The sequence below is a fragment of the Dipodomys merriami genome, unplaced genomic scaffold (assembly GCF_024711535.1).
Source record: "Dipodomys merriami isolate MVZ:Mamm:240054 unplaced genomic scaffold, mDipMer1.0.p SCAF_44, whole genome shotgun sequence".
NCBI classification, from domain to species: Eukaryota; Metazoa; Chordata; class Mammalia; order Rodentia; family Heteromyidae; genus Dipodomys; species Dipodomys merriami.
In genome coordinates, this window is record NW_027206002.1 from 4,162,716 (window position 1) to 4,175,433 (window position 12,718).

At 37.1% G+C, this 12,718-nt stretch overlaps 1 protein-coding gene across 3 annotated transcripts in view; it reads right to left on the minus strand.

Moving 5' to 3' along the window:
• The window catches only part of Rnf130 (ring finger protein 130), a 93,334-nt gene that overhangs the window by 58,716 nt on the left and 21,900 nt on the right, over positions 1–12,718 (minus strand). For all 3 annotated transcript variants that reach the window (XM_069993839.1, XM_069993840.1, XM_069993838.1), the window contains exon 2: positions 7,172–7,366. In XM_069993839.1, coding sequence (XP_069849940.1) covers positions 7,172–7,366 — 195 coding nt within the window. The remainder of the gene's footprint in view (positions 1–7,171; positions 7,367–12,718) is intronic.

The following is a 12,718-nucleotide window of genomic DNA, read 5'->3' on the forward strand; positions in this document are numbered from 1 at the left end:
TTAATTTTTTATAACTTGGTAGTTACTAGTAATTATTTTGTAACTTGGTAATTACTACTGATGGTATTGTAATTATTTCTGTAAAACTCCACAAACTTTATATGTTAAGCAGAACACGATATACATTAAATGAAAGAGATTAAAATCACTTTAAAGTTCAGAAGGACTACTGGTGAGAAATAAGCAGGTATAATTCCAAGGACTTGTAGCTGCAGAATAGGTAAGCCCTAAACATATAATCTAAATCTTATAGAAAACTGGGAGCATTGTATTTACTCAGAACCTAGAACCTTCAAGATGACATGTTGGCCCAATGTCTCATCATCACCTTGGTTATTTAACACACTTTTTCTGTATTGGTCCTGGGACTTTGACCTCAGGGCCTGGGCATTTGAGCTTTTCTGCTCAAGGCTAGTGTTCTACCACTTGAGCTCCATTTCTGACTTATGGGTTTAATTGGAGATAAGAGTCTCATGGACTTTCCTGCTTGGACTGGCTTCGAATTGTGATCTTCAGATCTCAGCCTCCCAGATAGCTAGGATTAAAGGCATGAGCCACCAGCATGTACCTGGCCTGGCATACATTTTTTATACATATAAACAAAAAACCCAATTAACAGAATATAACCTCCCAAATCAGGAGGTAATCAGTCACTGACAGCTTCTCTTCTCTGAGTCCATTTAAACATTCTCAATTTTCCCAGTAATGTCCATTGTGGCAATGAAGACTAGAGTCATACTGCTGTACTTAGCAATCCTTTTGTTTTGTTTTGCCTTTAAAAATCCAATTTCTGTCCCTTTGGAGCAGTTCCTTGGTCTTCCTTTAATACTCATGACCTCGATACTTTTGAAGATTACAGTCCAGTTCCTTTGTAGAAGCTATTTCCTCATGGCTAGATCCAGGTCATGCAACTCTGGCAGTAACATCAGAGAAGCAACACTGTGCTCTTTTTCAATGAATACTAGCAGGTGGCTAACAGTTTCATCCTCCCCATTATTGATGGCGTTCCCTTTGATCATTTGTGATAGTGATATCCTCTAGGTGTGTGAACCATGAAGCCACTATGGGAAGTACTTTGCAGCAGGTAAATATTCTAGTCTTCATTAAATGTTTAGATCAGTATGGGTTCATGTTTTTAATTTTATTCAGTGGGTTAAGTAGTTTCTATGACTCATTTCTTGGGCTGATAGTAACCTATAAAGAGATTAAGCCTAACTCTCCCTTATAGTAATGTATAAGCCCAAGAAAGGGCTCAGTAAACTGAACCATTAAGTTCATGGATGGTTGGATGGTAGGAGTGTGACTTCTCATTTCTGGAGTATGAGTTTAGAGATAAATAGGGGAGAAGGCTAAAGTATCCAGGTAATAGCAGATTAGAGTTGAAGAAGTAAGCATTAACTCATTCTTGGCTTAATATAGACACAGATGGCTAAATACAGAAATATTTATGGGTATGGTTACATCTATAAAATGCAGAAATATCTGAGGTTAGTATGGACCTATGTATTTCTATCAATGCACACCTAATACCTAGATAATGGCTTCTATTCCCCATTCTCCAATGATATTTAAAGATTCCTTAGAGAAATGACTGCCTCTAGGAGTGGGATAGAAAATACATGTAAGATGTATCTCCTATCAGCAGATAGTAACTTTTAGCATCATAAAAGACATGCTCAAAAAACTAAAGAAACCAAAAATTCCAACACTCACAGTAATAGGGGCAAGTCAAAAGACACACGAGCCAAATGAATGAGTTCTCAATGGTCAAAGCTAAAATAATCTGACTAATAAAGTCATGTTGTGCTATATTCTAACTGTAAGATAAATATGAGTCTATACTGGGAAAAATGACTGGATGAATTAAATGGAAAACAGACAAGTCAAGAGACAAATCACCCCCACAAAGGAATTCTAAATACTATATAGATACCTGCTCTAAGGTGATTAAGCCTAACATATCCTTTCCAGATTGGGTTACAAATAATGACTTCCACAAAGTTTTGAATAAAAGAGGGAAAAGGAACTTTATAGTAGAGAAGCCTGATAAATGCTGTACCTTAGCCAAGGGATCAAGGCCAGGATCAACAGTGATAATTCATAACAACATCATGTAAACCTGATATGATGTGACACTAATGACACTTTACCTTTGGGGACTTCCATCCCAAAACTCATTCCACTAGTGTAATTATGAGAAATACATCAACCTGTCCCAATTAAGGGACAGTCTACAAAATGCCTGAGCAGTACTCCTCAAAATTATCAGGAAAAAAAAAGGAAAGTCTGAAACTATCACAACCAAAAGAATCTAAGAAGATATGGTATCCTGGTGGGGTCCTGGAACAAAAAAAAATCAGGTAAAAACTAAAGAAACCTTAATACAGTAAGGGATTTATTAGCTAATAATTACAGAATTATTAATCAATACTGGTTCATTAATTTGGCAAATATACAATACTAACTTAAAACATTGATCACAGAAATAATGGTAACTCAGATCTATCTTCACAATTTTCCATAAATGTAAAACTTAAAGATTATTTTAAAAAATTCAGTATGTAAAAGTTACAGTTCATCATTACACGAACTATCAAGTTAAAAATGTCTGTAACCTATGAAACTGCTTTTTAAGCCAGTATCCCAAATTTGTGTGGATCCTTCATATTATTTTAGCTTCTTCCTCTGCTGTCAATGGGGTAAGGATAAGTATAAGGCACACAAAAAAGCAACCATGTGATGAGTTCTATCAGCAGATGATAAGTAGTCTCAAATATCCTCAAGGTGGAAGAATTTCTCCATTTACTTAAGAATTATAAGATATCAGTGGCTCACGCCTGTAATCCTAGCTACTCTGGAGGCTGAGATCTGAGGATCACAGTTCAAAGCCAGCCCAGGCAGGAAACTCTTATCTCCAATAAACCACCAGAAAAACAGAAGTGGTGCTGTGGCTCAAGTGGTAGAGTGCTCACCTTGAGCTGAAGAGTGCAGGAACAGTGCCCAAGCTCAGAGTTCAAGCCCTACTACCAACAAAAAATAAATAAAAAATAAAAAAATTAAGATATATCAAGGAATAATTAAAAACTATTGGAAATTTCTAAATGGAATCACTACATTTAACTTTAAAAGCCCTATCAATCAATCAATCAATCAATCAATCAATCATCTACCTATCTATCCATCCATCCATCTATGGGGCCAGTACTGAGTTTCTGAACTCTGGGCTTTGCATTCTTGCTTCTTTTCTTTATTTACAGATGGCTCTCTAACACTTAAGCCATGATTCAACTCAGCATTTTGCTGGTTAACTGGAGATGGAGGTTTACAGAATTTTCTGCCTGAGATCTTCCAGGTCTCAGCTCCTGGGTAGCTAGAATTACAATTATAAGCCACCAGTGCTCAGTACTATGTTTATATTTTAAAAGCTACTGCTTAAGTGTTTAATTTTTGTTGCTGTTGTTCTTAGTATGGACGTTTTTGAACTAGGGACCTTGTGCTTACTAGGCAAGTTTTTGAACTAGGGACCTTGTGCTTACTAGGCAGGCACCTGACTATGTGAACCATATCCTTTAGTTATTCTTACCTGGGGCAGGCCTGGACTGCAATCCTCCTATTTAGGCCTTCCTGTAGCTGTGATTGCCACAATGCCAAGCTTTTTAAAACACTGAGGTAGGGCTAACTTTTTGCACCATCATGACCCAGCACAGCCATGATGAGCTCAGGAGATTATAATCTCTCTGCCTCCTGAGTAGCTGGGATTGTAGTGTGAATAATCATACTTAGCCTTTTTTTTTGAATTTCTAACATGCTTTAAAAAATGTATGAAGTACATGGAACATGTAGGAAAAATATTTGCAAACCAGGTAAAAATATACATATACAATTCAATTTCTTTACCACAGGAGTACAATTAAACTGCATGTTCTATCTTTTCTGGAGTAATAAAATCAATATTTAGAGGCTAAAAATCTTTAAATGGTAACACAATAGTGCATTATTCATTTCCTAGATTTGCTTTTAGTGCAATGCTAACAGACTCACATTAAGTGGTCCAAATTATTTGATATTTAAAGGTATTTTACATGTTTGTTGTTTTTACTTGTTCTCATAAAGTATGTTTTTTATATTTAAAGTGAATTTTCCTTTTTTTACATTTTATAAAGTATGGCATTGTCCTATTCCTTGTTAGATAATGGGTACAGAGTTAAATACTTTTTTCAAGAGAGTAAGATGGAAAAAGGAGAAGTGCCATTCCACTTAATTCTGTAACTGTTTACTCAGCTAAAAAAGCAGCATAAGAAGCATTTGATACTGCTGATTGACAAAAAGATTAGAAAGCAACATTGTTTGGTTCTGAATATCCACATATTCTTAAAAACATTTAGATAAATCTAGATATTTCCAATTAGACAATGATCTGAAACAATTTAAGACAATAAACAGTAACAGTAAAGACTATATAAATTTTTTAAAACCCGGAAAACAGATCCTTAGGTTTCAGATGAATGTGCATTATTTTAAACTCTCCAAGAGCCTGTAACTTCCCCTCTATACTACCACATATCCGCTAGCTACATGACAAAGAACTCATAGTGCTAACTAGATGTAACAAGTAAAACCACATATTGAGCAGTCTTTCCTGTCAATGATATCACAGACACTGCATTGGGAAAGATGTCCTTCAGCCACCAGATGAAGGGCATTTCTTAGAAAAAAGTATCATTAAGCTCTAAAAACAGTGCTGACAGAGAAAGAAGACAAAATATTTAATATGGTATTTTAAGATTATAAAATATATTCTTAAGTGAGAAGAAAACAAAACTAAGTATCTTATAATTGCATAAAAGCATCTGCATGTAAGTCTTTGTGTAGATGGATATTTCTGGTTTTATTCATTTTTCTTGACCCAGTGCTGGGTCATATGGTAAACTGATGTTTGGCTTTTTTTTTTCTTTTTGTGCCAGTCGGGGGCTTGAATTCAGGGCCTGGGCACTGTCCCTGAGTTTCTTTTTGCTCAAGGCTAGCACTTTACCACTTGAGTCACAGCGCCACTTCTGGCTTTTTCTGTTTATGTGGTGCTAAGGAATTGAACCCAGGGCTTCACTCATGCTAGGCAAGCAATCTACCACTAAGTCACATTCCCAGCCTGTGATGTTTAACTTTTTAAGAACCTTCTAAACTGGTTTCCAAACTGATTGTGTCATTTCACTTTCCCACCTGCAGTGAAGGAGGGTCCAAGTTTCTCCATACTCCCAATAAAATTTGGTATTGTTTCACTTTTTAATTATAGTCATTCTGGTAGGTAAGAAATAGTATTTCATTGTTTCTATTGCATTTTTCTAATGATTGAGATATCTAAACATTTAAAAACCAGCAAGATAATCTATCTTAATTCAAAGTTATTCTTTCCTTCTCAAAGACAGGAAGAAAACTATTGCCTTGAATCCAATGTTCCCACACTGAGATGTAGCCCAGTTAGACTGCCCCTAGGATTCCCTAAGAAATGAAGTTATAGGACTCCAACAAACTCTGAGGAATGAAAAAAAAATCACATTCGATATTTTATTTCTGATTTTTAGTATCAGTTTTTATGTAATCATGAGTTTACTTTTTTTTTTGAACTCTGGGCCTGGGACACTGTCCCTGAGCTCTTCAGCTCAAGGCTAGCACTCTACCACTTGAGCCACAGCGCCACTTCCAGTTTTCTGGTGGTTTATTAGAGGTAAGAGTTCTCACGAAATTTCCTGCCTAGGCTGGCTTTGAACCCTGATTCTCAGATCTCAGCCTCCTGAGTAGCTAGAATTACAGGTATGAGCCACCAGTGCCTGGCTATCAGTTTACTTTTTGCTATCAGAAGAAAAACATTTTAGTTCAAAAGGTTTACTTTGAAAGGAAGACAACAACTCACAGAACTATAAAATTTAAATTCATCTGAATTATTCTATCAAAATATTAGCATTAATATTTTAGTATTAATGACTCAAGATAAGCAAATCCTTATTTTAAAAAAGAAAACAAAGCTGCCTAAAATATATTAAGTAAATATTAAAAGAAGAAAAGTTAATTCCTTAAATAAGATAGTAGTTTGTTGGTATTAAGTTTTGCTTGTTTTTGTTGCTGGTCCTAGGGCTTGAAATCAGGGCCTGTGCACTGTCCCTGAGCTTCTTTTGCTCAAGGCTAGCACTCTACCACTTGAGCCACAGCACCACTTCCAGCCTTTTCTGTTTATGTGGTACTGAGGAATGGAACCCAGGGCTTCATGCATGCTAGGTAAGCACTCTACCAGTAAGCACATTCCCAGGCCTGGTATTTAGTTTTGAACTGAGGGTCTCAAGCTTGTTAGGCATGTGTTCCACTACTGAAACCACACTCTCAATCCCTTTTACCCTCATTTGTAGGTTTTTTTAAGATTGATTTTTACATTTTTGCCAGGGTCAATCTCAAACCTCAAGCCCATTTATCCCTTCTGCATATCTGGGATCTAAAATCTTTAAGAATGCAAAGCTAAATTTTATTGAAGTTTGGACTTTAACAGAAACTTAAAGAACTTAAAGAAACTTAAAGAATGAGCATCAGTTTACACGTCTTGGCCTACTGCTCCTGTGCCTTACCTGTTCCAGTCTCTGGTAAGACGGGGAAAGAACCTATGTTGTATATGGTTATTGTGAGGACTAAGAAACATACTTTAAAACTCAAGTAAAGAAGCATATGGACATAGTAAGTACTCAATAAATTTCAACTTATCATGAAACCCTACATTAGGATTATCCTAAATGTTCCCATAAGAAATGAAAATACATCTATTATTGCAGGTTATAAACTGAACAAAGAATCCTTCCAGACAGGTGATCCTTGAGAATCCATAACCTAACCTGCTGACTGATGGATTACAAATCAAATACATTATCTTTCAAAGTTATCAGGCAAAGTGTAGAAATGCAAAACAACTAAAAGACTCAATCACCTGCACTAGTTATTTAACTAGTGCAGGTTTTGTAAGTTGTTATAATCATTATTTAAGGAAAAATGTACAAATAAATCATAATACTAAATGTAAATAATTATAGAGTTATCCTGAAAATTATGATTTTTACCAAAGGTAGACTGTTCACCTACAAAGCAAGAATTTTTAAAAGAAAAAACAAAACCTAGAAGCTCCTTTCTTGTTTACCTGGATGAGTCATGGTGACTGGCTCCTCTTTGGATTTATTATTATAGATGACTACAGCAACAGCATTGTGGAAAGCAGCCCGTGATATTTTCTCTTTAAATGTGCAGTTTCCTCTCTGCAGCAAGGCAATCCACTGTTTGATATTAGGAGGAACAAGGAATCGTGTTTGAGGATCACAGCCCAGATGATCAGCAACTAGAGGAAAACACACATATACACACACACATTAAAGATAAATAGAATCAGGGCCTTATCAAAGTGCTCACTTCTTCTCTGAAAACTACAGTACTTCAGACAACTCAACACCAGCAAGGTTATGAATATATACACAAAGGACATTACAATGAATCTAATTAATGTGTACTGGGAGGAAGATGCTCAACTACATGTACTATCTCTTGCCTGTAATCCTATCTACTCAGGAGGCAGAGATTGGGGGAATCGTGATTCCAGACAGCAATCTTACTGATGTGGTTATTTTGGAGATAAGGTTTCACTTTTGCCCATTGCCAGATTAAACCATGATCTTGCTATTTACATTTGCATTGATAGCTGGATGGTTAGAGTACACCACCACATCTAGCTTTTTGTGTTGTTGTTGTTTAGATGGACTTATTTTGACCTAGCTTGCCTGGAACTGCAGTCCTTCCAATCTCAGACTCTTGAGCAGCTAGGATGACTGGCAGGTGCAACCATACTCAGCTATTACTTGAGTTTCATGAACTTTTTGAGAGGGACTGGCTTGGAACGATGATCCTCCCAATCTCTCAGCCTCCCCCTGAAAAGTTTATGTAGTGAAAATTGTATGAAAGGAAATAAACATATTCCTCTAATTTGTAATTATTTGTACAACTTATTTACATTAAGATACACATACTGCAGAATCCAAAACAAATGGAAGAATAAACTTCGTATATGAGAAACATGAAGTGTAGAAAAGTTTTAAGTATATGTAATTATAATTCTACAAGGAAACAGGAAAGATAAAAATGTGAAGAAACACTGAAGGAACACTTCAAAACAAAGAAGAGTTAAAAAAATAGAGGGGACATAGTCTGTATCTTCCTGTCCACATGACACAAGAAGACACCCACATCATATGGTGGCAGTACAAACTGCATGGCCACAGTTCTAAATTTTGGACACAGTTTATTCCAGTACCCGTACGTGCATTTAAATCTCTCAGATGAAGTTCCTCAATTTTTTATTTCATACCTATGGCCATCATAGCTCTGGGAAATCTTAAAGGTGCTCTTCTCATACTTCCACCCACACATTTAGACCAGGTTAAAAATAAAGGAAAGCGAAGTCCCTAAGGCATCGCAGGAGGTCAGGGTGCAGACTGTCAGCCTACATGCAGTGGCAGAGGCTGGAGGACCCATGCCTCCCACAGTCAGTTACTGCCAGTCCTGGGTGTACTGGGGGAAGACAGAGGAAGAGGAACACAACACACTGAGCCAAAAGGTGACAGAAGAGGCAAATTAATCATAAAAAATTAAGCATTAAGAGCTAGAAGTGTGGCTTGAGTGATAGAATATCTGCTCAACGAACATGAGGCTCTGAGTTCAAGCCTCCCAAAAGCATCAGTAATAAAATATAGCTAATAAAATATAACTACACAATATAAAGAAATGACATCAGTAACGAAATGTTTGATTTCCACATATCTAAAAGTAGACTGCTTAGCAAAAGATATAAAATGCTTCCAGTAAATATTAAGTATTTTCCTCCAATTTTCTTATAATTACTATAGTGAGGGATGGGAACAAGAGCATTCTTGTGACCAACAGTCTCGGAACACATAGGAGTATTCAGGATGGAAGACGTTTCCACAATTTCTTGCGACTGATACTATCTACAATTTCTGCACTATAAAAGGTTACATCTGTATCAGTAAAGTTAAAATGAGGGTGCTAGGATATAGCTCAGTGGTAGAGCTATAAGTGATAGTGTTTGAGTCCTGTGTTCAATCCCGAAGAAAATTTTAATAAATCAACAAGGCAGAAAAAAAATCCTATGTCATGATTTTAGTAGTCAACTATTAAAAGACCCAGCCATCACATTACAAAACTATAAAATTCTGAAACAGATTGTTTACTTCCAGTGCTATCTGTTTCACAGATAATTATGCTGTTTTAAAATACAAGCATTTAGGCGATGTGTTATGATAACCTCATTGTCTTAGGAAATCATCCAATAGTGTACCCAAACAGGGAGCAATCAAAGAATCAGTTTTAAGTGTTTCATCTGTTATTTTTCAAAACATACTGCTGCACAAACCCAGGCAGAAAATGCAGAATCAAGAATACCTACAGAGACTGGTACCTTTTGCATTCTGTTAAAAATTCATTTCTCTGTGATTTATTCCACCCCTCTGTCGTTTGTCATGGATTTATGGAACCAGTAAGACCTAGGTTCCAAATCTAAATCTGTTACTTACTAGCTGAGGAACAGTGACAGGTGAACTAGAATCTGATCTTTTAAGTTTTGGTTATTTGTAAAAATTGAAATTTTAGCAGGGTCCAATGACTTATGTCTGTAGCTACTTGGAAGGCTGAGATAGAGAGGATCATGTTCAAGACCAACCTTGGTAAAAAGTGCTCACGACTGCATAACAACCAATAAAAAGGCTGGGTGTAGTGATGTGTCCCTGTTATCCTAGTTATGTGGCAAGAATAAATAGGAGGATCACAGTCCAGGTCAGCTAGGGCAAAAAGCACAAATATATTTGAAAAATAAGGAAAGTAAAAAAGAGCTGGAGGTGTGGCTTAAGTGATATTGCCTACCTAGCAAGTGCAAACTGTAAGTTCAAAGCTCAGTACTGAATAAATAAATAAATAAAATTTATTTACGTCCAGTGCTGGGTCCTGAATTTTCAGGACCCTCATGTATGCTAGGCAAGTGCTCTACCACTGAGCCACATTCCCAGTCTGATCATTTTAACTCACAGTTATATCTGTAAAAAACAAAAAAGCCTATGATAATTATTTTATTTTTGGGAACTTAAAACTACATTTCCTTTTCATTTCTTCCCCAAATCAAAGTCTATCGAGTTTGGTGCCTTCAGTTAATGGATGTGAAATTCCCCATAACCCCACCGCAGTCACAGTACACTGAGAAGAGCAGATCAGTAACATTCCAGTGTTCTCAGAACGCAAAGAAACAGCAAGGGGTGCAAACGCCCAACAAATACATCAAATCTACTGAAGAGAACTTGAAAATTCTCCTAAAGGAATCCCCACCCACTAAGAACAGATTCTATGAACAAGTGCATGATCAAAACAAATTCCAACAACAGACTGGATGATCAAAAGAATGTTCCTACTCTCTCAAATTCACCAAATCACTATTGACAAAAGGTTCCAAAAGCTTTTTGCGATCAGTAAGTACATAAAATGCAATTATAGGCAAGAATGATACATGTGAGTTCCTATTCCAGGAAATAGTTTTACTATTCAGGAGAAGAAAATTAGGGGTTTTCACAACTGCTTAATATTTCAGTATATTCATTATATCTAGTTATTCCTTCCTGTAATTAAAAAGTAAATGAACAATAAAGATAGTATTAATAGCTCTAACACAACTTTCCAAGAGAACTGGCCACAGTGATCAAGTGGAACTACTTCAAAATTTAATACCATTGTTGAAGTCATTTATTTAGTGAAGATAAAGTAAAGCATAAAATATCTATGTAATTAGGAACCATTAAAAATTTTCAAAACAATTTTCAGAATCACTGGACTTCCATTTTTTTCAAATTGCATAAGAGGATGCTATCTCTGAGTTTTCATTTATTAAAGAGCTGAGAAAGACTTATTTGAAAATATGAAATGAGCCAGGTGCCAGTGGCTCACGCCTGTAATCCTAGCTACTCAGGAGGCTGAGATCTGAGGATCGAGGTTCAAAGCCAGCCTGGGCAGGAAAGTCCATGAGACTCTTATCTCCAATAAACCACTCAAAAATTGGAAGTGGAGCTATGGCTCAAGTGGTAGAGCGCTTGCCTTGAGCTGAAGGGCCCAGGGACAGTGCCCAAGCCTAGAGTCCAAGGCCCAGGACTGACCAAAAAAACAAAAAACAAAGAAAATATGAAATGATAGGTAATATAAAAATGTCATACAGAAGAATTTAAAAGGCTAGGGATGTAACTCAAGCAGAACTGTCTAGAGTACGAGCACTGGTTTCCAGCACTATAAAAACAAAATGTAAGAACTGCCAGGCTCCAGTGGGGCTCACTCTTGTAAACCTTAGCTACTCAGAAGGCTGAGAAGTGAGGATCATGGTTCAAAGCCAGCCTGGGAAGCAAAGTCCATGAGACTCTTGTCTCTAATTAATCACCGAAACAAACAAACAAAAAACCCCAAAACAAACCAGAAGTAGAGCTATGGCTCAAGTGGTAGAATCATGAGCACAAATGGTCAAAGATAATATGGGTGCTGGTGGATCACGACTAGCTACTCAGGAGGCTGAGATCTGAGGATCATGGCTCTCCAATTAAAAAAAAAAAGCCAGGGGCTGGGAAGGTAGCTCAGTGGTAGAGCGCTTGCCTTGCATGCATGAGGCCCTGGGTTCAATTCCTCAGCACCACATAAGCAAAAAGAAAAAAAGCCAGAAGTGGCGCTGTGGCTCAAGTGGTAGAGCGCTAGCCTTGAGCTGAAGAGCTGAGGGACAGCGCCCAGGCCTAGAGTTCAGGCCCCACGACTGCCCCCCCCCCCAAAAAAAAGGCCAGAACTGATGCTTGGCTCAAGTGCTAGAGCACTAGCTTTGAGTAAAAGCAGCTCAGGGATAGCACCCAGGCCCTGAGTTCATATTTCAGGACTGGCATGCGGCGCGCAGATACACACAACTAATTTCCCCCCCTATATGGGCTTTTCTGTTGAACCTAGAAATAACGAGTTTTCTTTATTTCTTGATGGGAAGCAGATATGGGATCTTTACCTCATTTACCTCAATAACGATCTTAACATAAGCACTTAGCAACATCCTAAATACCAAGTAAAACCATAAAGGGTTTAACAATTTGGTCTGGAATCTTACTGGGGCAGAATAACAATCACAGAAATATCAGTAAAACGGTATAGGAAGAGTGTTTTGATATGTAGGGCAAGGAAGAGGGTGCCCTAGTGGAAAGGGTCACTGGGATCGTTGGAATATAAATGGAACCCTTTAAAATTGTCCAAGCAGAAAGGATACAGGTGCAAAGACAACTTGCACAAGAACACAGAACAAATACTAAGTCCTTCTCTTGAACTCTTGAGAGAACTGATTAAGACAGCCAGTATAAGTGACAACACTGCACGGATATAAGATGATTGATTCTGAGAAAAAGACTTCATCTGTAACGAGAAAAGGGAAAGGATTTTCTGGTATGAAGAAAATGCAAATATTTAAAGAGTTGTATTGTGAACTGATGAACAAATAAAATCCCTTTTCCATATTCCACCAGTCTGAAACTTTCCACGCTGGTTCATCTGATTTTCAGTAAGCCTTCATCTCTTAAAAATGCAAATATCCTACAAAGTAGCAGTCACCATGCTATCCGTGGGTTAA